Raw genomic sequence first — 24,449 nt, forward strand, 5'->3', positions numbered from 1 at the left:
AGTGAATATACAGCAGTGTGATATACAGTAGGGTGGATAGAATAATACATAGTGTAATATTAGACTATGTATTATTCTAAGGTATAGGGTGGTGTATAGTAATACAGTATATAATTTAACGCTGGGTTTGTCTATGGCAGCATATAGTTCGGGGTGAGTGTGAAATGGACTCGAACCTGCACCTCTGCATTGCAAGTGCAGTGAGCTGACGCCCCCCGCGTGTGGAGGGTAAAGTTGTGGGTACACCCACCTCGCTCCAACGGGTCTGGACCAGCGTGGAAGAGTAGACCAAATACCCCACATCGCGGCCTCTAGTGGAGGCCATTTCTGCCACGACAACAAATCCGTCCCTCCAGATACAAAAGAACTAAATGTAACTCATCCCATCAGCCACAATCTGGCAGTGCCTCTCCTCATCATCAGCAGCAGCAGGCCGCGCTCTGCTGGGAGCAGCGCCGTGAACTCAGCAGGCGCCCAGAGCGTAACGGCTGTGAGCCAGGCGCCTCCTCTGCCTCCCCTCTCCACCACCGCCACTGCTGATGTGTCCACACCGTGCAAGGTTCTCACCTTGTTCGGGCTGAGTCGATGTAGAGGAGGACCAGCCAGCGAGCCGCCGCTTCAGCAGCGACGGTGGCCGCGAGCGGGAATCCGAATCAGCCGCTCGCCACCCACAATGCACAGCGCTGCCTCCACTCGCCCCAGCCTCGGCGGGGCGAGGGGCGGGGGGAGGGGCGGGGGAGAGGGGGCGGGGGAGAGAGGGGCGGGGGGAGGGGCGGGGGAGAGGGGGCGGGGCGAGGGGGTGGGCATGGGGGGGGGCGGGGCGAGGGGCTCAGGGCTCCACGTCTCGGTGGGCGTGGTCACCTGGTACCGCCCCCTCGTCTCGAGCCACGCGCTTCCCCCTGGCAGTTGGTCCGTGAGAGAGGCGGGGAGAGACTCTGGCGAAGGTGAGGAGTGGATCCTCGCTGTGGGTGGGTGGTGCGGTGGTGCGAGTCTGTGTGTGTGGTGTGAGTCTGTGTGTGTGGTGTGAGTCTGTGTGTGTGGTGTGAGTCTGTGTTTGTGTGAGTCCGTGTGTGTTTGTATCCGTGTGTGAGTCTGTGTGTGTGTGGAGTGGTTAACGCGCTGTCAACACCAGTGACGATTATATGAACCGGTCCTGGGCCTCCCCTAGGTCGACTCAGCCTCAAATGAGTACCTGGTGTGGTGTGTAAATATCGCCACTCGGAGACAAAGGCGCGGTGTTGGCCACCCACGCCCTCGTGTGCTGTTCCGGCCTTCATAGGTGATGCTGGCTAACAGCACTTGCCCCAACAGTTTATTTCAGCTATAAGGGGGATCTTTATCTTTGATGTTCGTGGTGGTGTTGGTGGTAGTGTTGTTGGTGGTGTTGATGGTGGTGTTGATGGTGGTGTTGTTGGTGTTGATGTTGGTGCTGTTGGTGTTGTTGGTGGTGTTGGTGGTGGTGCTGTTGGTGTTGTTGGTGGTGATGTTGATGGTGTTAGTGGTGTTGGTGGTGGTGTCTGTGGTGGTTCCAACGATCCATCCTGTGTTTAACCTAGCTGGATTGTGTGAGGAGCTCACAAATCCTTGAAGGATCTGGACACATTCCCACCAGTAAGCTCCTCCGGCAGGCAAGGCTGCGTTGGCTGGGTCTTGTAGCCCGCATACCCAAGCAGTTTCTTTTTGGCCGCATAAAGGGGGCTAAACGGCCACGACATGGGCTGTCGAAAATATGGACTGATGCTGTATGGGAGGATGTTGAGTTGAGTGGACTTGTGAGAGACTGGTACCAGTGGTGTAAATAACATCCTTCACGAGGAAGCTCGTGAAGGAGGCTACTGGACAGTTGGAGGCAGACTGCCTCCTACAACAACTGAGGGCAGAGGAGTGACGCTCACAACGAGTGGCGGATAAAATTCGGCAAGTTGGCACAGTTGGGCATACAGCTGGTGTATCTACCAAGCATCTCAGCCAACCTTTGGAACTTGGGTCTGTCCCGTGACGTCTTGTCAGCGAGCCTTCGACACTTCGTGTGGCCTGAAAGTGCACCTGGCCTGGCACAGGCGCCGTGGTGGTTGCAATTACCAGCGAAACGTCGTACTCAAATTGTAAATGTTGTGGCTTCAACACACCGGTGGGCTAAAGCAGTGAACTATTTGTCTTTGTCAACGTGACACATTTTTTACTGATTGGCCGTGTCGGGTGGTGGAGGGTTACGACACATTTATAAATAACGCGATCTAAACCCAAAAACGTTGATTATGAATAACATTGGTCGCGAAAGCCTACGTGTTAAACGTACTTTTATCTATCCACTACTGGATAAAGGCCTCCTTCCTTGAGACCCTGCTACCCCTCACGATCTTGCGATGGAATAATCCACCAAGCACCGATTTTGTCGCTCCATCTTTCTAGCAGCCGTCCTCTCAGACGTGTTCCGATACTTGGCTGCACCTCCGTTATTGTTCTTGACCATCAGCCATCGTTGTTCCTCGTGGCCGTGGCATGTCCTGGCCCAGCCCTACTTCTCTTAACAGTTTGAAGGATGCCATTAACCTGCGTGTGTCCTTTAAATACACACGTGTCTCATTGTTAATCCAAGTGTGACATCTGACATTGGCCAAATATCCGAACGCTGAGAACTGACATCTCAGCAGGACCCTCCTGAATGTGGAGCCCAGGATCTCAGAGATCCTGGCTCAGTGCTTGCCGCTTGCACTATCCCCCACATCTTGCTAAAGCCTATGTGGTGGACCTTTGTCTTTGTGTGCGTGTAGATGAGCCAATCTGGAGAGGCGAGGAATAAGGGCGAATCTTGTACCACGTGGAGGGCGCTGTCCTCAGAGGGCACCATCTGCATCAAATCACCGCAAGGTAAGAACAGGAATGAGGGATGTCACAGAGGGCCATGGTGAATGGTGGAACATCCCGATGGCCATGTTGCATGGTGGATGTCACAGTGGCCATGATGCATTGAAGATTTCATAGCGGCCATGATGCATGAGTGATATCCAGGTGGCCAAGTTGCATGGGGGACTTCATGTTGGCAGTGTTGTATGGGGGACTTAATGGTAGCCATGTTGCATGGGGGACTGCATCATGGTGGCCATGTTGCATGGGGATGATTATTTGTGCTCTGGCCTCAGCACATCACACGCTTTCAGATGCGCTTCCGATATTAGGAAGCCACTGGAGCGATACACTTTTAAATCATCTAGATTGAAAACTCATTTCTTGAGAACTTATTTGGGGCATCAAGTCCGATTTAGTTACATTTAATTTGTATCCCGAAGCACCTCCATATTCCGTCACTAAGGCCAGAACGGCGGGGAATGAGGCCTCCGAATTTGGGTGATGAGCAGGCGTCGCCACCCCACGCCAGCAGGGGGCGGCATAAGGGTAGCCGGTTCGTGAAGACCTGGCCCACGCCGCCTGGAACAGTGGAGAAGTATTAAGAAGCGTGATAAGGGAGGGTGGCTTTCTACAAGGGGTAGGAGTGGTCCCTTCATCGCGCCTTCTTCTCCCGTGATTAGACTGCTCTTTCTCTCCATCGCGATGCTCAATGTTTACTTTCAGTCGGAACGCTCCGGATCGCTACACCGGGAATAATTTTGCACTCGCACTCACCAGCGTGGTGAAATATTATCAAATGACCCCCATTGTTAACGCGACGTACGGGAAGGGCCTTCATCCGTTGTGCTGAGAATGACTGGAATGGATTTTATTTTTGACGCATGCTGCAGTATCCTGCATTTGGGGAGTGGCAGTTTCTTGACAGTCTAATTGGGGACAGTGAAAACACAGGAGTTGTCAGATATTGCCACACTCGGAATGAGGAAACTGAGAAGTGATGGGAGTGGAAGTGGAGGGCATTTGTTCCAAAGAGGACGTCGCCAATACGTTCCACGTCCTCATTGGGGTTTCCTTCTGGCTCCCCGTGCGCGACCGTGAGGCTGAGATCGCCCGAGTCTTGGGCCATGCGACCCGCGCTCTGTGGTGGCGACATGTGGGCAGAGAGCCGCGTCACTCAAACAATTGCTCGGTCACCAACTCAAGAGGACAGAGATCCCTCCCATCGCCTCAAGAGACCGCCGGGGCAAATGTTGCGAGCGAACATCTGCTAAGGCCGGGACGGCACATGAGGGGGTGAAGTGGCCAGCACGGAGTGGGTGGCCAGAACTAGGCCCGGCTCACTCTGTCTCCCCAGTGATCAACCCTTGCCTCCATTCGGACGAATGGCCAAGTGAGGGAACAGCTGATGGGAAGCAGGTGGCCAGGGTGGGTTGATGAACAGTCAGCTGGATGAGTTCTGAACATGTTGCAGGTTGGTGTGTAGAGACAAGGGTTAAAGGGTGACCGATAATAACAAAATGTGAAAGCTGCCTTCTGTTTACCCAGGAGAGCCCTACTGAGTCTTAAGACATTATCAGGAGGCTCCCGCTAAATTGGAATGTTTGGCCAATTGAATGGAGTGGTGCATGTGGGAAGAAACGGTACCAAGTAGAACGCCATGCATATGACAAGGATGTACCTCAATGATACGGATAGATGGAATCAAGAATCCATCGATGCACGCCTTCGACTAGTCATCTGGTGGCCTAAGCCCACAACACCCGGTATTCCCAGGGAGTCTCCCATCTAAGCACTAAGCCCAGGCCTGCTTACTCTCCCAGAGTCAATGAGATTGTGTGGTGTATTCAAAGCCATTGGGTTGAAGGTAATCGACAGGCAGAGCGAGTGGTGGGCGCGTGGATGGCAGTACAAGCGGCTGATGTAGACCGCTCTGATTGGATAGAGGTGATCGAGCCAGATGATTGCGTAAGGAGTAGCAGAGTGGTGCATCGTAGCCGCGATAACACATCGAGTCGTCAAGCAGGTATTGTGTGCAATGCAGTAGAAACCAGTTCTGAACTGTCACACCGGTGGTGAGAGGCTGCTGACTTGGGGATGTTTGCTCCAGCTCCAATTCGGAGTTGGGCCAACTGTAAGAAGGGAGGCCGCGCACTCGAACTTGGGCTGGCCATGACTATTTTACCAGTGGTCGAGATCCTCCCGCGAGCTCAGGGAGGCCGGCTCGGGGCGCTGGCACTGTAAGTCGGCCACGGCGAGGGTCTGGAAGTATGGGGATGTCCGCTGCGGGCGGCCGCCAGACGGGACGCCGGGTCGCTGTGCGGCAACGACGACGACGGGGAGGACGATGATGAGGGCGACGGGTGCGAGCAGCAGGGGCAACAACTGCGACAGAAAAAACTGATGAGGCATTGGCGCTCACATAGAGGATAGCGCACCACGTTCCGGACCTGGCGAGCCGAGATCGAGTCAATCTCACGGTTAAGAATGGCAACAGCAAACATCACAACCGATTCCCCATCTTCCTGTGCGCTTCTCGTGATCACCTGGCTTATAATAGTTGCGCATTTACAAATGTACCAACTTACTTAGATTCAGATGAATACGAGAACCTGGTGTGGCATGTAGTGAACGTCAGCACGGGGGAGACGAAGGCAGCCGGCCATGGCTCTGGTCACACCACCTCCCTTGTGTGCAGTACCGTTCTTCATAGGTGCGCACTTGACCTCATATTCTGTGTAGGCTACAAGTGTGCAAGTGTGTGCAAGTGTGTATATACAATGGAGTGTAGAGAGTGGAAAGTGGAGAGTTTTCTAGATCTGGGCAGTGTGCTTATGATCAGCTCCGGTTTGACAGCAGAGGTCTCACTCTGAATCAGTCAGGCAGCATTATATATTAATCGGCTGTCTATACTTGTGAAATGTGGACCCCTGTCATGGAACATCTGCGCTGGTTTGAAACATTTAGGCTGGCCTCTCTACAATCCATCCTTGGTTTAACCAGGCTGGATTGTGTGAGGGGCTCACAAATCCTTGAAAGATCTGGACACAGTCCCATCAATTAGCTCCTCCAGCAGGCAACGCTGCATTCGCTGGGTCATGTAGCCCTCATGCCCCACCACCGCATGCCCAAGCTGCTTCTGTTTGTCCAGTTAGAGGGCTAAAAGGGCAAGAAATGGGCTGGATTAGAGATGGACTGATGCAGGACTGGAGGATGTGGAGCTGAGTGGACTTGCTGAAGACCGGTACCAGCGGTGTCAAGATCGGCCTCTGTGGAAGAGGCTCGTGAAGGACGCTGCTGGGCAGTTGGAGGCAGTCGCCCTCCAGCAACAACGGAGCGCGGAGGAGCGACGCTCACAACAACGAGCGGAGCGCTGGGTGGCTAAAGCACAGCAAGTTGGCACAGTAGGGGGCACAGGTGGTGCATCAGCCAGTCATCTCAGTCATCTCAGTCAGTCGACCCGTGGCACCTGGGTCTGTCCCGTGACCTCCTGCCAGCGGGCGTTCGACACTTCACGTAGCCTCAAGGTGCACATGGCCTGGCACAAGCGTCGTGGTGATGTCACCGCCACTTAGTGGCGAATGGCGGTTGTTGTTGTTATTGTTGTGACTATGGATCTCTATGTAAATCTTCGTGACTCTATGGGTGTCTCTTGGAGGAGAGTGACAAGAGCAGGGGGGGTTCTTACCATAGGCAGCTAGAGACGAAGTCTACCAAGGTGGGGTCGTGAGTGGCGATCGCCTCGTGGAGCGGGTAGCTCCCTGAGAATATTCTCTCATTCCAAGGCATCCCCGAGCCGTCTGTGGGAATGACGAGATACAGGAGGAACACTGTCACAAACCACGTCGGCCTCGCACAGCCGCCAGTGCAGAAATGCAAAAAATTTAGCATGATGACTCAGCGTGGGGTTGGGATCCGCCACACCATCCTGGGTTTTGACTGCGGTATTAATTTTTACCGTGAAATATTTTGCAAGTGCCAGTTAAATACCCCCGTAACATCATTCCAAAGGAGTAGACCGTTGTGTGCCAACGTCATGGTCCGAATTAGAACATTTACACTGCCAATGACTTAATTGGGACGAGACATGGCGACATTAACCCTGACGTGCAATTACTTCGGGCTTCGTCTGTGATTTCCCAAACCTCCGATTAGCACTGTTGGTTTTGTATGGTGCGAAATAAACTAAACGTACATATATAGCTGTAAACTTTCAGAAGAATGCACATACTAAATACGCTACATTTGTATTAACTATTATGTTAAACCCTATAGGATCAATACATAGGTTTTATTAACTTTAATTTTAATTCACAATTCATATTTACCGCTTGAAACCTATAGCCCCGACAACCAACGTGAATCACAATGGTGCATTATATATCATAAGGCATGGTTGGTCGGAAATAATTCATGATCTATTAATATTTTTTTCGTCGGGCCAAGATCTGTCCAATTTTGCATCGTAATACCCTCCACCATCCTACGCAGCCAAACAAAACAAATGGTCATGACGTGTTGTATAAGCGTTTGATGGTGGCTTATGATCTCGTCTTCTGAATGTTTGATGCAGTGTCGAGCGAAGCGTCATTATCTCGTTGGCAAATTTGGTTGTTGTGAGGATTTCTCTTCAACGTGTCCCAGTGGTTGAGTTTAAACGACCATAATTGGTGTGTCGTTTCAAAGCTTGTGCATGTGGCCATTCAATTTGTTTTGGCTTTTCGAGTGGCAGATGGTCCTAAGGACACAAACATGATGAGCTATCACCCTCCGCTGCAACTCACCAAAGTATTGATCCTTGCAGGGAGCAGTATCCCACGCAAACCCAGGAGGCACACCAGGACCTACACACGAGGCAGACAAAGACAAAGGTCCCCCATGAAGCCTTAACAGATTTTTGCAGAAATTGCTATTAGCAATCATCACATTAGGTACTCGTTTCAGGCTGCGCCAATCTTGGGGAGACCCAGGACTGGTTTAGAAAATCGTAACTGACGTTGATAGTCAGTGGAAATGGAACTGCAGTGACCACTACGCTACCGTTCCCCACGTATTAGGCACAAGCAGCATTAATGGCACGGTTCGACCTCAGGCCATTCGCACGAATTTCAGCGGTTGTAATCTGGTGGCTGTCCTGGATAATTCTAGGATTTGTATTATTAACTGTAAAATACTCTGCACTATCTACTTCATTCACGGCGCGGGTTGGAGACCCCATGATGTCACTGGAAATTAGTCAGCGATTGTGGTCCCGCGTCACAGCCCAAATTCGCCAAGTTACTCGCAAATTAATAAACTGTGGTTACACAGCTGCAGCCGCAGCAATCATTGCTTTATACTGGCAGGCTGACGCCCGTTTGTAGGCTAACTTCTGGCTCGTATTGTGCCCAATCAGCTACTCGACAAAAGATGTGGTGAAAGTCATTGCATGCCAAGTGCTCTGAGACGCTCAGCGTAAATGGTGCTTTCTGAAAACCAAATACGTATCGAAAAAAACAACCACGAGTGATTGCAACAATCCCTGGCCAACCGTAAAATCGTGAATTTAGCAACTGGGAAGTTTGAGTATACGCGAATTTATTTCTGTATACCTGTGTAGCGGCATTGTTACGCGCAACATGTATACTTACCAGCGTAGCCGTATTGTATGGGTCATGTACCTCTAGTGGCGCCCTCAGTGTGTAGGGGGTGCAGAACAGCCAAGGGGGCTGTTGAGTGACGGGTGTACGACCCAAGACTACAATAACCGTTGAGGGAGGGGGCTGGGGGGCCAACGGTCAGACCCAGACCCTCTCGAGAGAAGGCTGTTGGGAGAGAGGAGTATAAAAAGGGCAGCTCTCCCAGCGTGAGTCAGTCCGCACTCACCTCAAGACCCGAAGACATCTAGATAGCGCCCTGGCACTTCCAACCCCCGGCCCTTGTCAGGGCCAGGTCTGAATGGCCCAGTGGCGGCACCCGTTACCCTGGCAAGGTCGGGTGAGCATAGGCTCCCCTAGGTCCCTTAGCGGAGGAATTCCCGACAGCAAAGTATAGTGTGAGGGCACACCAAGTGTGAGGACGTATCCTCTAGGCTATCGGGTGGGAGAGGCCGTTACCTCTCCGTGTTAGGTACGCTCTTAGTCGTTAGAGCGAATAAACGGTGTTGCCTACAAAGGGAAGTCTCTGCCTACTACACCTGCTTACGGCTTTCGAACTTTGAGAAATCCACGGGTAAGTAAGGTGTTAAGCAAGTCATTTGACATGTATCGTAATGACGTATCATTGCATCACAGCATAACACAATGGTATTGCATAAAGCCATTAAGGACGTACTGTGTATCGATAGGGTTTTTTTTTAATTCATACTTTTTTTTCGAGTCCGGGAAAGTGTTTATTTTGCCCTTAATCATGGACCCGGAGCGTGGTCACAAGCGGTGAAGTTGAGAGAGTTGTGTCTGTGGCTTTGAGGAAGAGGAGGGTAGGTTGAGCCTCTGCCCCTCCTCCTAACCAGTCCTTCCCCCATCATCTCATTGTCATCGTCGTCAACATTAAAGGCATGTAAAGTTAATTTCACGTTTATTTAAAGTTTATTATGTTATTGTGTCATGTACTGCATTTTATTCGGTGGTTAGTTAATAAGCAGGGAGCTTAGTTAAGCTATGATGAGTCTGACCGTGGCCGTGGTTCCTCTAACCACCTGGACTTTACCAACTGCGGATTTGCCGACCATGACATTTTCCAGGAACCTAACCCCCCTGGGTTGGCAAGGGATTTCTGTATTTAGCAAGTAGGTTTGCACAGCCAATATGATACATTGCTTTGATTCTCATTCGTTGTTCCTGTGGAGTCATGACAGCTGTTTTCGAATCCGGGCAACGTCATGCTGACTTCCTGCAACTAATGCTTGATGCCATTTAAAGCGATGCGTTGCATATATTTCACTGTTAAATCTGGTTGTATGGATTGTGTTTCAGCTTACCAATAATACTGGCTGCGCAACCGAGGCACCAAGTTAACTCGCTCACATGTGGATGTCCCTACAATGAGTTGCACAACCAGTTACGTAGAGTAAGCGGCAGCCTGTACTCCTGTTGAGGCCGCTGGCCCCCGAGGTCTCTCTCTGCTGGGCGCCGACTGCACCCGACCCCTCGCTGGTATACGAACAGCTGCTGCCGCCGCTGGGCTCATCGCTCGCGGGATAAGGGCTGTCGCCCGACGGCTCCCCTCCCTGGGTCGCACCCCCGCGAGTTCGCGAGAGAGGCATGGCTCGTCACCGGCTCCCGGACGCCTATAAACACTGCGTTGCTTCTCCGCCAATCAAACGCACCGCCTCCCCCCACACAGCCCCAGGCAGCAATCACACGCTCTGAACGGGGGGTCAGGGGTCGGAGGGCGAATGACGTTGCTCGCACATGCGCGGCCGCCGCGAGCGGGTGATAACGCTCGTTTAAAGGGGCCGTGGAACAGGTGTTTACGGTGGGTGTGAGCCCTCACACAGCACAAGTCTCCATGGCGACAGAATGGAGCGTGCACCCGTGGAAACACCGACCACCTCACGTTACGAGCGCACACACACACAGCACCACTTTCACCCGCTCGTCCGAACCACACGAGGCTGCGATGGGTTATTAATGATTTATTATCAGCCGACTGTGATTCACTCTTGGGTCAGTATGGATTGGCAAGGCAGGCCTACACTATCGCCCAAGGGTCTGTACCCGATTGATCTAATTTGATAGGCTCTAAGCGGTTTTGGTTTCTCTAGCCTCAATCCCAATACTCTCTTTCCTCTTACTCACGGTTTCGATGTGTACGGCGCTCCCGTGGTCTCGTCCTCTCCACACACTTCGACGTGTCGCACGGACGTTCGAGTGGCCAAACTGGGGACCATCCCGGGCGCTGACTTCAGGAGCAAGAGAGCCTCTACCTTTCTGCGCCCCCCTTTTATGACTAACCCACATCAAAGGAAGCCGACCCGAGGGTCTTCTCGGCCAATCAGGTCGCTGTGCTTGCCCAGCCGCACTCCCGGTTTCCCTAACAACGGGTCCGCCTGCTGACTGCGGCGCCGGCAGCGGTCCACGTGCGCCTTTGCTATGCTAATCAGCCGCGGTTTCCGTAACAAAGGGCTCGCCGCTGGCAGCTGCGCGGCGGCAGTCCCCGAGCACACCTGCTATGCTATAATCAGCCGCCCGCCCTGGCTTCTCCTTAGGTTCGTGGCTGCGGCCCCCCTGCCTGCCTTGCCGATCCGTGTGTGGGGAGGTGCGTTTTAACCGTGATGGATGGATAGCCCCCGCCTTGACCATGTAATCTCAACCCAGGTCATAGCACCGCGGTGCGAATTAGCATCGGGGGAGATCGCCCAATTCCCTGGCCGCAGGAAACCATGAAGATTATCCCTATGAGGGCTTCCGGGTGAAAACCTGTTGGCCAGGTGACCTCCCCTCTGTTGTATGTGTCGGGGTTATGAAATTTTGATAAAAATAATAAAATTAATAATTTTCCGAAAAATGCGCAAATCGCATTAATTATGATAGTGTGTGTAGTAACATGCATAAATTATGATAATGCGTGTAATTATATGCATAAATTATAATCGTAGAGATAATCGTAGTAATTTATGCGGATGCTTGCGGTTATGTTAATGTGTGCTGTTATGTTAATTAGGCTTGGTTTCGTTTATCCAGGGTTATATCAATCAGGATAACACGATTATCATCGATTAAACATTTGCTGATTATCTTAGTGTGTTTGTTATTTTTAGTCTCCAGGTTCAGATCTCATCACAGGATACAGTTGTCAAGAATAAGACAGTTTTGCATGGACTTGGAAAGAAGCACTCGAACAGTTGGTGTTAAGCAATTTTAATTCTAAACAAGCACATGACACTCTAGTATGCGAAAGCGAGTATACGTCAATAAATTCATGGGCAATCTTATGCAATTAACGAAATTGAATGACTAAAAATACTTCTTCATTGGCGAAATTATGCAGTTAACGAAAATGAATGACTAAAACATTTCTTATTCATGCAACTCGACGGCAGCAACTGCTTTGCATGATCAGTTGATTTTGAACGCACCACCTCGAAATGGCAACCCTTTTTGAAATGCAAAGATCACTTTTTGAAAGTCTTATTCGTGTGCGTGCTGTGTGTGCGTTGTCCTCTCGTAATATTAATTGTGTCGTTAGCTTGTGTGGTGTAGGAGGATACAAACAGCGGCCAGGTGTTCCTCTCGATTGGGCGTGGCCGCCGCAAGCTCCTGCTGCTCCCTCGCTCGGCGTGTCGCTCGGCTTTTGCTCTCTCTCTCTCTCTCCACTGCTGGATTGAGCGGCGTTGGCACGATGCTGTCCTTGAAGATGCTCGGTCGCTCGTGTCGCTCGGTGTCGCTCGGTGTCGCTCGGTGGCGCACGGTGGCGCACGGTGGCGCAGGGTGGCGCACGGTGGCGCAAGGTGGCGCACGGTGGCGCAAGGTGGCGCACGGTGGCGCAAGGTGGCGCAAGGTGGCGCACGCGCTTTCTTGGTGGCAGCCCCCGGCTTCTCCACTGCTCGATTGATTGTTGAGTCGGCACGATGCTCGCCGTCGCTCTGGACGTCTTGTGTGTTCACACTGGTCGTTGGTCGGTGTGCCCTCAGGCACACGGCGCATTCGATGTCGCTGTCCTCTCCCTCGCAGCCGTTTGACCAGGCTTCCTCCACTGCTTCGCGCTCTCTGCTTTGCTCGCTTGGTCGACGCTTGGCGATCTCCGCCCTTTTACAGGTTGATTGCTTGTCGTCACTCGTCACTCTCTCTCTGCTCCGTGTTCCTTTTGTTCGTGCGGCTGCCAGCTTTACTCGCACTTAACTTCGTTCTGCGAGAAGCGACACCTGCTATCGGCATCGGTGTTTCGTGTCCTCACGACGCTCCACCAGCCGGAGCACGGCTGAAACCCAGCCCCGACCCAGGTTGAACTCAGACTTCTGCGACTCGAACGACTCCTCCTCGTTCCATCACTTCTCGAGGCACAACCGCCCCAGCTCTCTTGCGAGCCCCCGTCGCAACGCTGCGTCGCAAGCCGAGTTGCGAGACTGAGCGCGACTCGAACAGACTGCTCTCAGACTGTCACTTTAACGATGTCTCGTCGTTCCATCTCTCCTCGAGGCACGACTGCCACAGCTCCCTTGCGTGCCCCGTCGCAACGCTGCGTCGCACGCCGAGTTGCGAGACTGAGCACGACTCAACCCAGACTGCTCTCAGACTGTCACTCTAACGATGTCTCGTCACCGCGCGAACCTCGTCCTTCTGTATGACGAAAAGCTTCTTCGTTGGCGGCGACGAGAAGAGATGGAGCCGAAGCCCTGGAGATCTGTGGTGGGGGCCAGAGCCCCTGTCGATCTGAGTTGAATGGATTTTTCCCCGGCTTATATTCAGAAAATCCACTCAATCTTCCCGAGTTGTTTGAAGGCCGTCATATATCTTTCTGTGGGTTGAACACATCTGCGTTCGTGTGTTTCGTGTGTCGTGTGCGTGTTTATTAGTAAAGACCCAGCGGTGTAACCATTCTGGGAGGAGGGGTGGGGAATGTTATTTTGCTTGCGTGTGCAAATCTTGCTGTTTGTGCTCAAAACGCGATCACCCTCCTCTTTCTTTTGCGAGAGACAAACAACCTAAAACAGTGCGAGAATAAGCAGACATCACCGCGTCCCCTCCTCGCGACCTTCCTAACCCTCCAAGTATTCATGGGCCATCTGTTTGTGCTGCGGGGAGACAAAGACGGCCGTGCTTAACTCAAACACGCGAGCAGTCACTCCTCTCTCCGCGTCTCTTGCGAGAGAAAACAACCAATGTCAGCACAAACCCCCCCCCCCTTGTGACCTTTTGCTCCCTCCTTGCTTACCCTGGGTGGGTCATTTTGAGGTCAGACCCCGCTGGAAGACAAAGGTGGTCGAGGAGATGTTTGCAATACATGTATGTGGTCCTGTGTGTTACATTTATTCTTGAATTATATTTTATGAGTTCCTTCGGTCTTGGTATCGGGGTTATCATTCGTCTATGTTTAATGAATATTCGCCATGATCCTCGTCACATTATTATTTTGGGCTTCGCCAAGTTTAGTTCTCCAGAGATTGGTGTTTTATTCTGAGTTAATTTTTTTATGTCCTGTGGTTAAGTGCACATGCACTTAAGCTTTCTGGAATTCGTACTCTTTAGTTTTTTTTGGAAGGTCGTGTAAGTAGGAAACATATAATAATAGTAAAAATCTTATTGTTTGTTGGTTAATTATCTTTGTTAAGTTTCTACTTTTCGGTGAGGAAAACGTTAAGAAAACGCGAAGTTTCAACCGTTATTTATTCTGCACCTTATCTGTACATCTCCAGATGTCTTGGGAGGTTTAGTCCATACATCTTTTTGTCCGTCTGGATGTCTATGACCTCTTCGTGACCGAATTCCTATCATTTCAACCGCCCTCCATGTCTCATGGACTCCCGGTGTGCCCGTGAGGAGAAGTGAGCCGTCCTCATTATTAAAAAAATATATATATATAGATATAATAAAAATAAAAAAAAATTCTTAATTATTCTTAATATTAATAACGGAAAACAGGGCATAGATCCAACACCTCGGAGCTCTATGGGAGTGAAATGTGTGAGGGTGTGTTTATGTGGGGGGTGGTGAGGGGGAAGTGGGGTCGGCCCCGTCGCTTGGTGGTGGCGAGATCGTAGATGGGGCGCCCGCCGAGCGGCTTCACGGCGGCGGCATTACACTCCCAAGCGATACGCTCAGTGATTGGGAGTGAAGTAGCTCGTGACGTGATCATATTCAGAACTGTAATTGGTTCCGATGATCCTGAAAGCGCCATTTGATATCCTTATTGGACAACTACTCGCTCAGATGTGGACAAAGCGGTCAGGGGCGAGTTGCGCAACTTTGAGAGCATCACGGTTGCTCGACTGATTGCTCTGGCGTGGGCCCAGCCTTACAATTGCTCACAACGTGTCTGTTGCGAATACGTATCGTACACATATTACACACAATGTAAAATGACCGCTATGCGCCAGATCATTACGTGAGTCTGACCCAAAAATCGGTGGCGAACCACAAGTGAACTGCAGTGTCTCATACCTCTACATAGCACGGGAACAGGTCGTTGAAGAGGAGCTTTCCCAAGGCTATCTCTACCACCACACAGCCGAGTGCCCACATGTTCACGTATTGCCTTTAATAACATCACACAGTATCACCACCCACAGCGTCATCAGACACACACAGTGTCATCAGACACACACAGTGACAAGTATACAAAAGAAAAATATCCCCCATATAGCCTTTAACAGACTGTTGGGGTAAATGCTGTTTGCAAGTACCTATAAAGGCCAGAAAGGCGCATAAAGTGGTGGGTGGCCAACACCGTACCCGGCCACCTTTGTCTCTCTCATGGCAATGTTAATGCATCACATCAGGTATTCATTTAAGGCTGAGTGGAGCTCGCGGAGGCCCATCACCGGTTCCGATAATCGTCACTGGTGTTGAACGTGAGCGGGAATCGAACTGATGGTTTCATAGCACAGCGCAATAACTGCTACACTACCACTCCCCACACACATGCTTGCATAGGCACACACAGCAACAACAGCCCCATTCGTCACCGGCGGTGACATCACCAGGGTGTTTGTGCCAGGCTAGGTGCACTCCGAGGACACGTAAAGTGCCAAAGGCTCGCTGACAGGTCACAGGACAGAATACATGTTTTTTATTTAACCAGGTAAGGCCCACTGAGCTATTTAGCTATTTTTCAGAAGCGATCTGGCTACAAATGATAGCTCAGTGAAGCTGCTTATCACGTGCAAATGTATCGCAGCCAAATACTCTAAAAGCATGTTTCTAAATTTAGAGGGAAATACTTGAGGACCCAGAGAAAAATCCATGTGACCACGGGGAGAAAGGCATGCAAACTCCAAATATACAGGCGTCAGGATCAGGATCGTACCCACAGCCCCCTGTATACCAGGGGAGGTAGTTAAAATCTCGCCACCGTGGTGTTGGGTTGGCTGACTACTGAGGGGGCACCTGTGTCCCCCACTCTTCCAACTTGCTGCATTTTAGCGATTCGACACTCTGCTCATTGTCATGAGCGTCGCTCTTCTGCCCTCTGTTGTTGGAGGGTAACTGCCTCCAACTGCCCAATAGCGTTCTTCATGACATTTGCGAGTCTTGAGCAAGTCCACTTAGCTCCGCATCCTTCCCATATTGCAACAGTCCATCTCTTCTCAAGGCCGTACCGCGTCTGTTTAGTCCCCTCTATCCAGCGAAACAGAAACTGGCTGGGCATGCGGGGTGACATGACACAACCAATGCAGCATCGCCCATCGGAGGAGTTCACTGATGGGAATGTACTCTTTGGTTCTTTCGGTAAAGTCACGTATAAAGATAAAATAATAAATTAAATAATAGCATACGACGTTTCGATTGCAACACAAGCAATCATCATCAGGTATAAATGAAATAGCAACAAACATCTAACCAGAAAACTATACACAGACATATAAGCAGACAGATATCACCAAGATACATAGAGAGAGAGTAACACAGTCACAGAGAGGGAGATCGTCTCTGTGACGAGGCCTTAAATAGACAGAGGGGGGCGGGGGCGGAGAAAGGGAGGGGTTAGAGAAAAAATGTACATGTCAATGAGTACGGAATTTTCACAGTTAAATTCTAACTTAGCAATCTTTGAAATACGTGATCGACCAGGCTATGCGTTAATTGTGTGTTGACCGACTCTCTGTGTTGTATTACATAACATTTCGATATTTTGCTAGGTTATTTAATTTAGTGTGTTCTTTCTCCCTCTCTCCTAATGTTCAAGCTTGCGTACTTTACCACGCGTCGCCGTACTCATTGACATGTTAATTTTTTCTCTAACCCCTCCCTCTCTCCGCCCCCGCCCCCCTGTCTATTAAAGGCCTCGCCACAGAGACGATCTCCCTCTCTGTGCCTGTGTTACTCTCTCTCTATGTATCTTGGTGATATCTGTCTGCTTATATGTCTGTCTATAGTTTTCTGGTTAGATTTTTGTTGCTATTTCATTTATACCTGATGATGATTGCTTGTGTTGCAATCGAAACGTCGTATGCTATTATTTAATTTATTATTTTATCTTTATACGTGACTTTACCGAAAGAACCAAAGAGTAATTCCTGCAGTCACGAAAGCTCCAAATTAAGATTGATGGGAATGTGTTCAGATCTTTGAAGGATTTATGTTCTCCTCACACAATTCAGCCTGGTTAAACACAAAATGGATATTTGGTTCTTTCGGTAAAGTCACGTAGGTGTTGCGCCATAACAAGGCGCTGTAAGGAGCTTACCTGCCACCACGCTCACGGGCCGACAGGGGGCAGCCGAGACAGAGCGAGGTGGGAGGCCCGTGACCGGAGGTTGACACCCCAGACCCCCCAGGGGCTAGGGGCTGAGGGGGATGGGCTCCCCTCACCCCTTCCTAAGACCCCTTAAGATTTAAGACCCTCTAAGACCTTCCAGAAGGTTCTGGAGGGGGGGTCAGGAGGGGAGGGGTAAGCCCAACCTGGGGATAAAAAGCCGACCCTCTGAACGGGTCCAGCAGTGTTCGCCAACTCAAGCTTGAAGACATCTGAAGACCTGAAGACTGGACCAGCACCCGGGAACCCTCAACCGAGGCTCTCGTTAGAGCCGGGTTGTGGCGGACCCGAGGTAGCTCGGACACCCTGGGACCCTCCCCGAGGCTCTGGTCAGAGCCGTGGTGTAGCGGACCAGGGGTGAGCCCCGTACCCTGCCTGGGACGGGTCGGTCCAGTCTTCCCTTAGCCGCCGTGGCAAGGGACCGGTGTGTAGAGTAGCCTGGAGTGTGTAGGACGTGCTAGAAGGGAGTGTGTACCTCCCTTAGGCTATCGGGTTGAAGGGGCCCACTTCAGCAATTGTTTCTTGCTGTGGTTGTCCCACCTGATGACGGGCGCTTGTGTTACAACCGAAACGTCGTGATTTAATTAATTTTATTTTATACCTACGCGACTTTACCGAAAGAACCAAAGAGTATGGATCCCTGCAGTCATGAAAACGTCAAATCTAGATTGACAAAATGGATCATAGGCAGGCCAACCTGAAAATTTTTAACCGGTGCAGATATTCTATGAGAGGGGTCCACATTCCGCAAGCAAAGAAAAGGAAGGGCAAGACTGTTTCCGAAAATACCGTGATCTTTGTGTCGAGTGACAGACCAGGTAGCTTCCACACAGCATTAAGCAGCTGATCAAAATATAATGCCGCTCGACTGATTCGGAGTGAGAGCTCTGCTGCCAATCTGGAGTTGGTCATGAGCACACAGCCCAGGTATGGACACTTCTCTACTCTCTCCACAACTGCACCATCACGGTGGGGAGTTGACTCAGTGGAGTATTGGATTATACAAAATACATGAGCAGGTGCTTAATTTGGTGAGGCTGATAGTAAGGCCTATCTCTTAGTGGCACGCTGCAGGTTTAGCAGCAGAACCTTCAACTCATCAGTGGGCAGCAACCACCAGATCATCACTGTGCATAACATGGTTGACCAGGAGGATCAGCCTCCCATTGTATCTGTACCAGATTAAAATTCCACAGGTACAGCCATAGAAGGCTTCTCGAATTACATGGTCGAACATGATGTAAACAATGCAGGAGCCAGATGCTGTCGCACCCCAAGATGAACAGGGAACGGCTGCGAATGGTGTTGCTCATGAGCAAGAATTGAATTCGGGTCGCCAGGTTCATAGTGCATACATATACTCATGCATGCCGTTGAGGTCACTTACTTTGAGAAGTCTCATGGAAGCTGCAACCAAAGTCTGTTACCCGCACGGTCCCAGCCATGGGGTCCTTGACCAAGATATTGCCCTAGACCAGAGGACGGTAACGAAAATAACAAGATAAAAAAATGTATTCGGTTAAAGAAACTCAATCTTTCGAGAGCCGTAATGCACTGTGTGGTGAATAGGAGATGGTGGTCCTGAATAAATAACGTTACGAAGCAGTCCTTAAAGAGCCACACGCGGCTCCGGAGATGCAGGTTACCGATCCCTGCCCTAGATGAAGAGGGGCAGAAGTCGTTCACGCTCAGAGGTTACGAAAATCTAAATTTCGGGAAGCAGAAGATGACGGATCATTTAAAAGGTGTCCAATGAAGTGAAGGTCTGTCGACTTTAGAAAAGGGAATATTTTTTTTCACTTGCCAGGTGACCTTTGTAGCAACTTGACGTTTGGCCGATAATACTCCGCACACGCTCGCAAAATAGCCTGCGTCGCTCACTTGGCAGTAAACGTTAAAGATCCCACGACGTCACTCGTCACGGTCCAGGTTTGGCCCAAATATAAAAGGTTACACCAGAAATCACTCAATTGGGACAAAGATGAAGATCCCCGGAATGGAACAAGAAGGGTGTGAATGCCAAATGTGCTAAATTATTCGTGTTGATAATAATAAAAATTGTAAATGTTATTGGCGAGATCACCTTCGGGCGAATTGCTGACGAGGGGCATGCGCGCACTGGACGGTTGATGGTCGCAGTCCGGGTCACCTCCCTGCTCAACTCTCCCAACAGCTGCTTTGGGTGGGGCTGCTCCATACACAGAGACAAAGGGGGCAGGTGAGTGATGGGTGAGTGATGGGTGAGTGGTGAGTGAGGGGTGAGTGAGGGATGGGTGATGCTTGAGTGATTGGCGAGTGCGTGATGGTTACACGAGTCGTGAATGAGGGGTAAGGGGTGAGTTATGTTTTCGTGATTGGTGAGGGGTGAGTGACCGTTGGATGATAGTTGAGGGGTGGCTGATGGTTGAGTGGTGGGCGAGTGGCGAGAGATTGATAAATGATTAAGTGAGTGGTGAGTGATGGGTGAGTGAGGAGTGGGTGATGGTTGATTGATTGGTTGGTGAGTGAGGGCAGTTGATGGTTGGATAATGGGCGAGTGAGGGGTGAGTGATTCGTGAGTTCCCCCACCTCCAGCTCCTCCGTCTCCTGCTCCACCATCGCCATCTGTCTCCTTCACCACCTCCAGCTCCTCCTATACCATCTCAAGCTCCTCTACCACCTCCAGCTCCTCCATCTCTGATTATCCACCGTCTCCTCCACCACCACCTCAAGTATCCTCCATCCCCTCCCATTCCTCCTTCTCCATGTTCCCATCCTCCCACTTCTCCATCATTTGTCACTCTTCAGCTGTCTCCCCCTCTTCGGCTGTCTGCCACTCTTCCTCCGTATCGCTGCCCGCCCCCTAGAAGAGACTCAAGCTCGAGACCAGGAAGAGGAGCTGGGACCGAGCGAGCGAGGGAGCCACGCAGGCCAGCGTGGGGGTGTTCAACATGGGGCTCACGCCTGGGGGGTGCTCGTGCCGCTGCTGCTCACCAATGGCTTCAGCGTGGAGGCGCTGTTGGGCCGCACGCGTGGCGAGGCCGAGCAGCTGGCGGCCAAGGTGCGCGTCCCCTTCTCCAGCAGCAGCTGCATGGGCGGCGTGCCGCTCCACCAGCTCGGGGACCTCATGCGCATCTTCAACCCGCCAGAGCTCAGCTGTCGGATCGCGGTCAAGGCCCTGGGATCAGCTCCCACTCGAGAGTGGTCCTCCCCTGGCTGCTGTTTGTGCTGCAACTGTTTAGGACCGGTAGAGCAGACTGCTTCTGGTCTCCCACCCAGTAACTCTGCTGTCTCTTTACCCCATTGTCACCCAACCCAGCAAACTCACCGACACTGTTACCTCATCCATCAGACACAAACCCCCATACTTTCTCAAACAATGGCATCTCCAATCTTATGTTAATTCTGTTTCTGCAGTCTTCCACAATTCATGATATTTGTTTCATAGGTATCCACCTGTTACTCGTAGCTTAAACATTAATCACAAACATGCAAAAATATCTACATGCTAGTAACGCCATTTAGCACAGCACTCTAGTATAAAATACATTAAAAAACAATACATGTTTATATTGTTGATTAGTTTGCATGTTGAAACCAATCCTGGTCGCAGTAGTGCCTCACCTTCCCCATTACATTTCCACTATTGTAGAAATCTACTTTAATTTGTCCACGGTATAAAAATGGCTTCAAAGAAGATCCTAATAATTATAGACCAATATTTCTTTTTTAACAGTTACTAAAATACTCTTTGGTTCTTTCGGTAAAGTCACGTAGGTATAAAAAATAAAAAATATATATATATCACGACGTTTCGATCGCAACACAAGCGGTCGTCCTCAGGCGGAAAAAAATTATCCAGCAGTGGAACTGCTGAACTAGGCTGAACCAGGTTCAGCAGTTCCGAGGCACACGACCGCTTGTGTTGTTCTGAGGACGACTGCTTGTGTTGCGATCGACACGTCGTGATATATATTTTTCTTTTTTCTATCTACGTGACTTTACCGAAAGAACCAGAGTATGGATTCCTGCAGTCACGAAAGCTTCAAATCAAGTTACTAAAATATTCGAAAAACATACATCCCAAATAAACTGCTGCCGAAAAGCTCACAATCTCATGCACAGCAGAGTCTGGTTTTCAAGAGGATTACAGCACCACCACAGCTATGGATGTTTAAAATGTTCTCATCAGTAAACTGGATAAAAGGTCACTACTGCTGTGCAATATTCATTACCTTTTCAAAAGCCAGTTGAAAATTATATTCCACCCACAATTCTTGGTCAATTACGGTTTTCAGATTTAACAATACAATTATTTAAGTTACCTCTCAGACTTAAATAAGTGTAATGCGAGTGTAAATGGGGTTCCTGCTGGGCTCTGGCCCAATCACACAGCCCGGTCTGGGGGGCGTGTGGGAGGGGCCGCCGTTCACCTCGGCTCCAATGGGAAGCGAGTTGAATGGGGGCGGAGCCAGCAGGGCAGTACGGGAAGGCCGGATCTGACGATCCGGAAGGGGAGGAGTCAGGGTCACGTGGGGGAGAGGATATAAGTGGGAGCTCGGAAGAGATTGGGGTCAGTTGGGGAAGTTAAGAGGCTGAGCCACGTTGGGTGGTGAGAGGAGATCCGCGCCATCGGCCACGTGGCCGAAGGACCTTCAGCACGCCGTCGGCCAGCGGAGTGCGGGAGTGGAGGAGCTAACGGAGGAGCGTGCGTGGGCGCGCGCGAGGAGACGCTGGTCCCTTGTCAGGACCAGCGGGGTGTGAGGAAGAGTGGAGGAGCTGACGAGGGAGCGCATGCGGGGCGCGCGCTAGACGACGCTGGTCCACGGAGGGGACCAGCGGAGTGCGGAGAAAGAACCTAAATAAAAGGGGGTCAAATACTTATTTCCCTCATTAAAATGCAAATCAATTTATAACATTTTTGACATTCGTTTTTCTGGATTTTTTTGTTATTATAAATGTCATACAACGATCACTATTTGTAGGACATATAAACGTCGTGTACCAAGTGTGGATACAGGCCCATGGCGAGGACACGCTGTGAACAGCGGCAGTGAGAGCTCGCCTTGACGAATGCCTCAAACACGTCCAGCACCGCCACGCAAAGTCCCCCTTCCACCGCAGACTGATACCGCTGGCGAGCCTGCAAGCGCACAATGGGGGCATGGTGGCAGGGTAGGTGGATCGAACAGAGAGAATCTTGTTTCAGTGTGTGGAGTAGGTTGCTGACCTATCTGTAGAGGGTGTGTTTGTGTCATCGCCTCTCACAGATGGGGTTTCTCTGGGCACTCAGGTTTCCTACCACATGCACATGAATAAGCATTAATAAACTGGACGAACAAGTGAAGAAAAATCCTGAACCACCCATCATCATCACCACCCATCATCATCACCACCCACCCATCATCAACACTTCTCATCATCACCATGATCACCACCAAAATCCACCCATCATCACTATCACTAACTCACTCTCTCATTCACTCTGCCACATTCTCACTGTCACGCACTGTCACACACTCACTCTCACGCATTGTTACACTCTCAAGCACTCTGTCAAACTCTCACTAAACCTTAACATAATGTGTGTTCACATTCATTCTAGACTTGAAGCTTTCGTGACTGCAAGGATTCATATTCTTAGGTTTTTTCGGTAAAGTCACGTAGGTAAAACATCAAAATTAATAAAAATAAAATAAAGATCACGACGTTTCGGAGGCAACACAAGTCTCCGTCATCAGGTGGGACCGTCACAGCCAGATTAGCTGCATCAAGTGAGGCAATGATTCAAGATGTAATCCCTTAAAAGCGAGTTGAGGGGGGAGGAGAGGGGGGGGGGGAGCTCATCAGAATGTGGTAGCCAATGAATGGAAAGTATCGGGAGGGAGGGGGGGGCTGGGCCCACCCTTTTGGCCCAGCCCCCCCTCCCTCCCGATACGTTCCATTCATTGGCTACCACATTCTGATGAGCTCCCCCCCCCCTCTCCTCCCCCCTCAACTCGCTTTTAAGGGATTACATCTTGAATCATTGCCTCACTTGATGCAGCTAATCTGGCTGTGACGGTCCCACCTGATGACGGAGACTTGTGTTGCCTCCGAAACGTCGTGATCTTTATTTTATTTTTATTAATTTTGATGTTTTACCTACGTGACTTTACCGAAAAAAACCTAAGAATATGTTCACATTCAGTTCAGGTTATCGCTGTGAATTTTTCATAATTGTCTCCACCGTGGTGTTAACATAGTCTGGCACACGTAATACTGAAAATAATACGTATGACATCGCATGTGTTCTGGCATGTGTGCTGTGTAGCTCTTCCAAGTGTTTTCGGACTGTACCTCGTGTGTATTGAAAAAAATATCAGTTCCTGAAGAAGCTCCCAGTATTCTTAGGTTTTTTCGGTAAAGTCACGTAGGTAAAAAACATTAAAAAGTAAAATAAAATAAAAATCACGACGTTTCGGAGGCAACACAAGCTTCCGTCTTCAGGTGGTACCGTCACAGCCACGACAGCTGTATCAAGTAAATGAGAGATTACAAGAGCTACCACTCCGTTTATATAATGGTTGGAGAAGGTGGTGGGGCAAGGGCCGCATACTTTTTATTAATATGGTAAGGTGAAGCTTAAGACTAAAAATAGACTGCATAACAAAGGCTGAGCCTTTGTTATGGAGAGGTGCAGTTTGTGACTCAACCTGTGACAGGGAAACCACCACTAAACATGGTAAAACTGTAATATTTGTCTGTCAAATAAGATTGGCAAATAAGTGTAGTTAAATCTTTTTTGCATGGTTAATCACATCTTTCCAATGATTACTCAGTTTGTAACCGTCATCACGGTTGAAATTATGTCTGTGTTTGTATATTTGTATGGCTTCGTGTACAAACCTTTGATGGTAGCCATGAGGTTTGCAGAGAACCTTGGTCTCGGAAAAGACAATTTAATGAGAGCCCACCGAGTTGTAGCAACTCGGTGGGCTCTCATGAAATTGTCATAATTTCAACTGTGATGACGGTTACAAACTGAGTAATCATTGGAAAGATGTGATTAACCATGCAAAAAAGATTTAACTACACTTATTTGTCAATCTTATTTGACAGACAACTATTACAGTTTTACCATGTTTAGTGGTGTGCTACGGGTGAAGGGGCCGCTACCCCTTCAAGAGCTGTGTTATTCCCCCGGTGTGTAAATAAATGTGCCTCCGACTACGTCGTCTACGTCTCCT

At 50.1% G+C, this 24,449-nt stretch overlaps 1 protein-coding gene across 1 annotated transcript; it reads left to right on the forward strand.

Moving 5' to 3' along the window:
* Window positions 1-923: 923 nt before the first annotated feature.
* Window positions 924-23,032, forward strand: LOC133353517 (uncharacterized). Its single transcript, XM_061569820.1, has 4 exons — window positions 924-944; window positions 2,775-2,871; window positions 19,415-19,459; window positions 20,088-23,032. The coding sequence occupies exons 2-4, from the start codon at window positions 2,775-2,777 to the stop codon at window positions 20,621-20,623; spliced, it is 678 nt and encodes a 225-aa protein (XP_061425804.1). The 5' UTR covers window positions 924-944; the 3' UTR covers window positions 20,624-23,032.
* The last annotated feature ends 1,417 nt before the right edge of the window (window positions 23,033-24,449 follow it).

Source organism: Lethenteron reissneri, chromosome 44, assembly GCF_015708825.2.
Source record: "Lethenteron reissneri isolate LAM-NWPU_2019-01 chromosome 44, ASM1570882v1, whole genome shotgun sequence".
Taxonomy (NCBI): Eukaryota; Metazoa; Chordata; class Hyperoartia; order Petromyzontiformes; family Petromyzontidae; genus Lethenteron; species Lethenteron reissneri.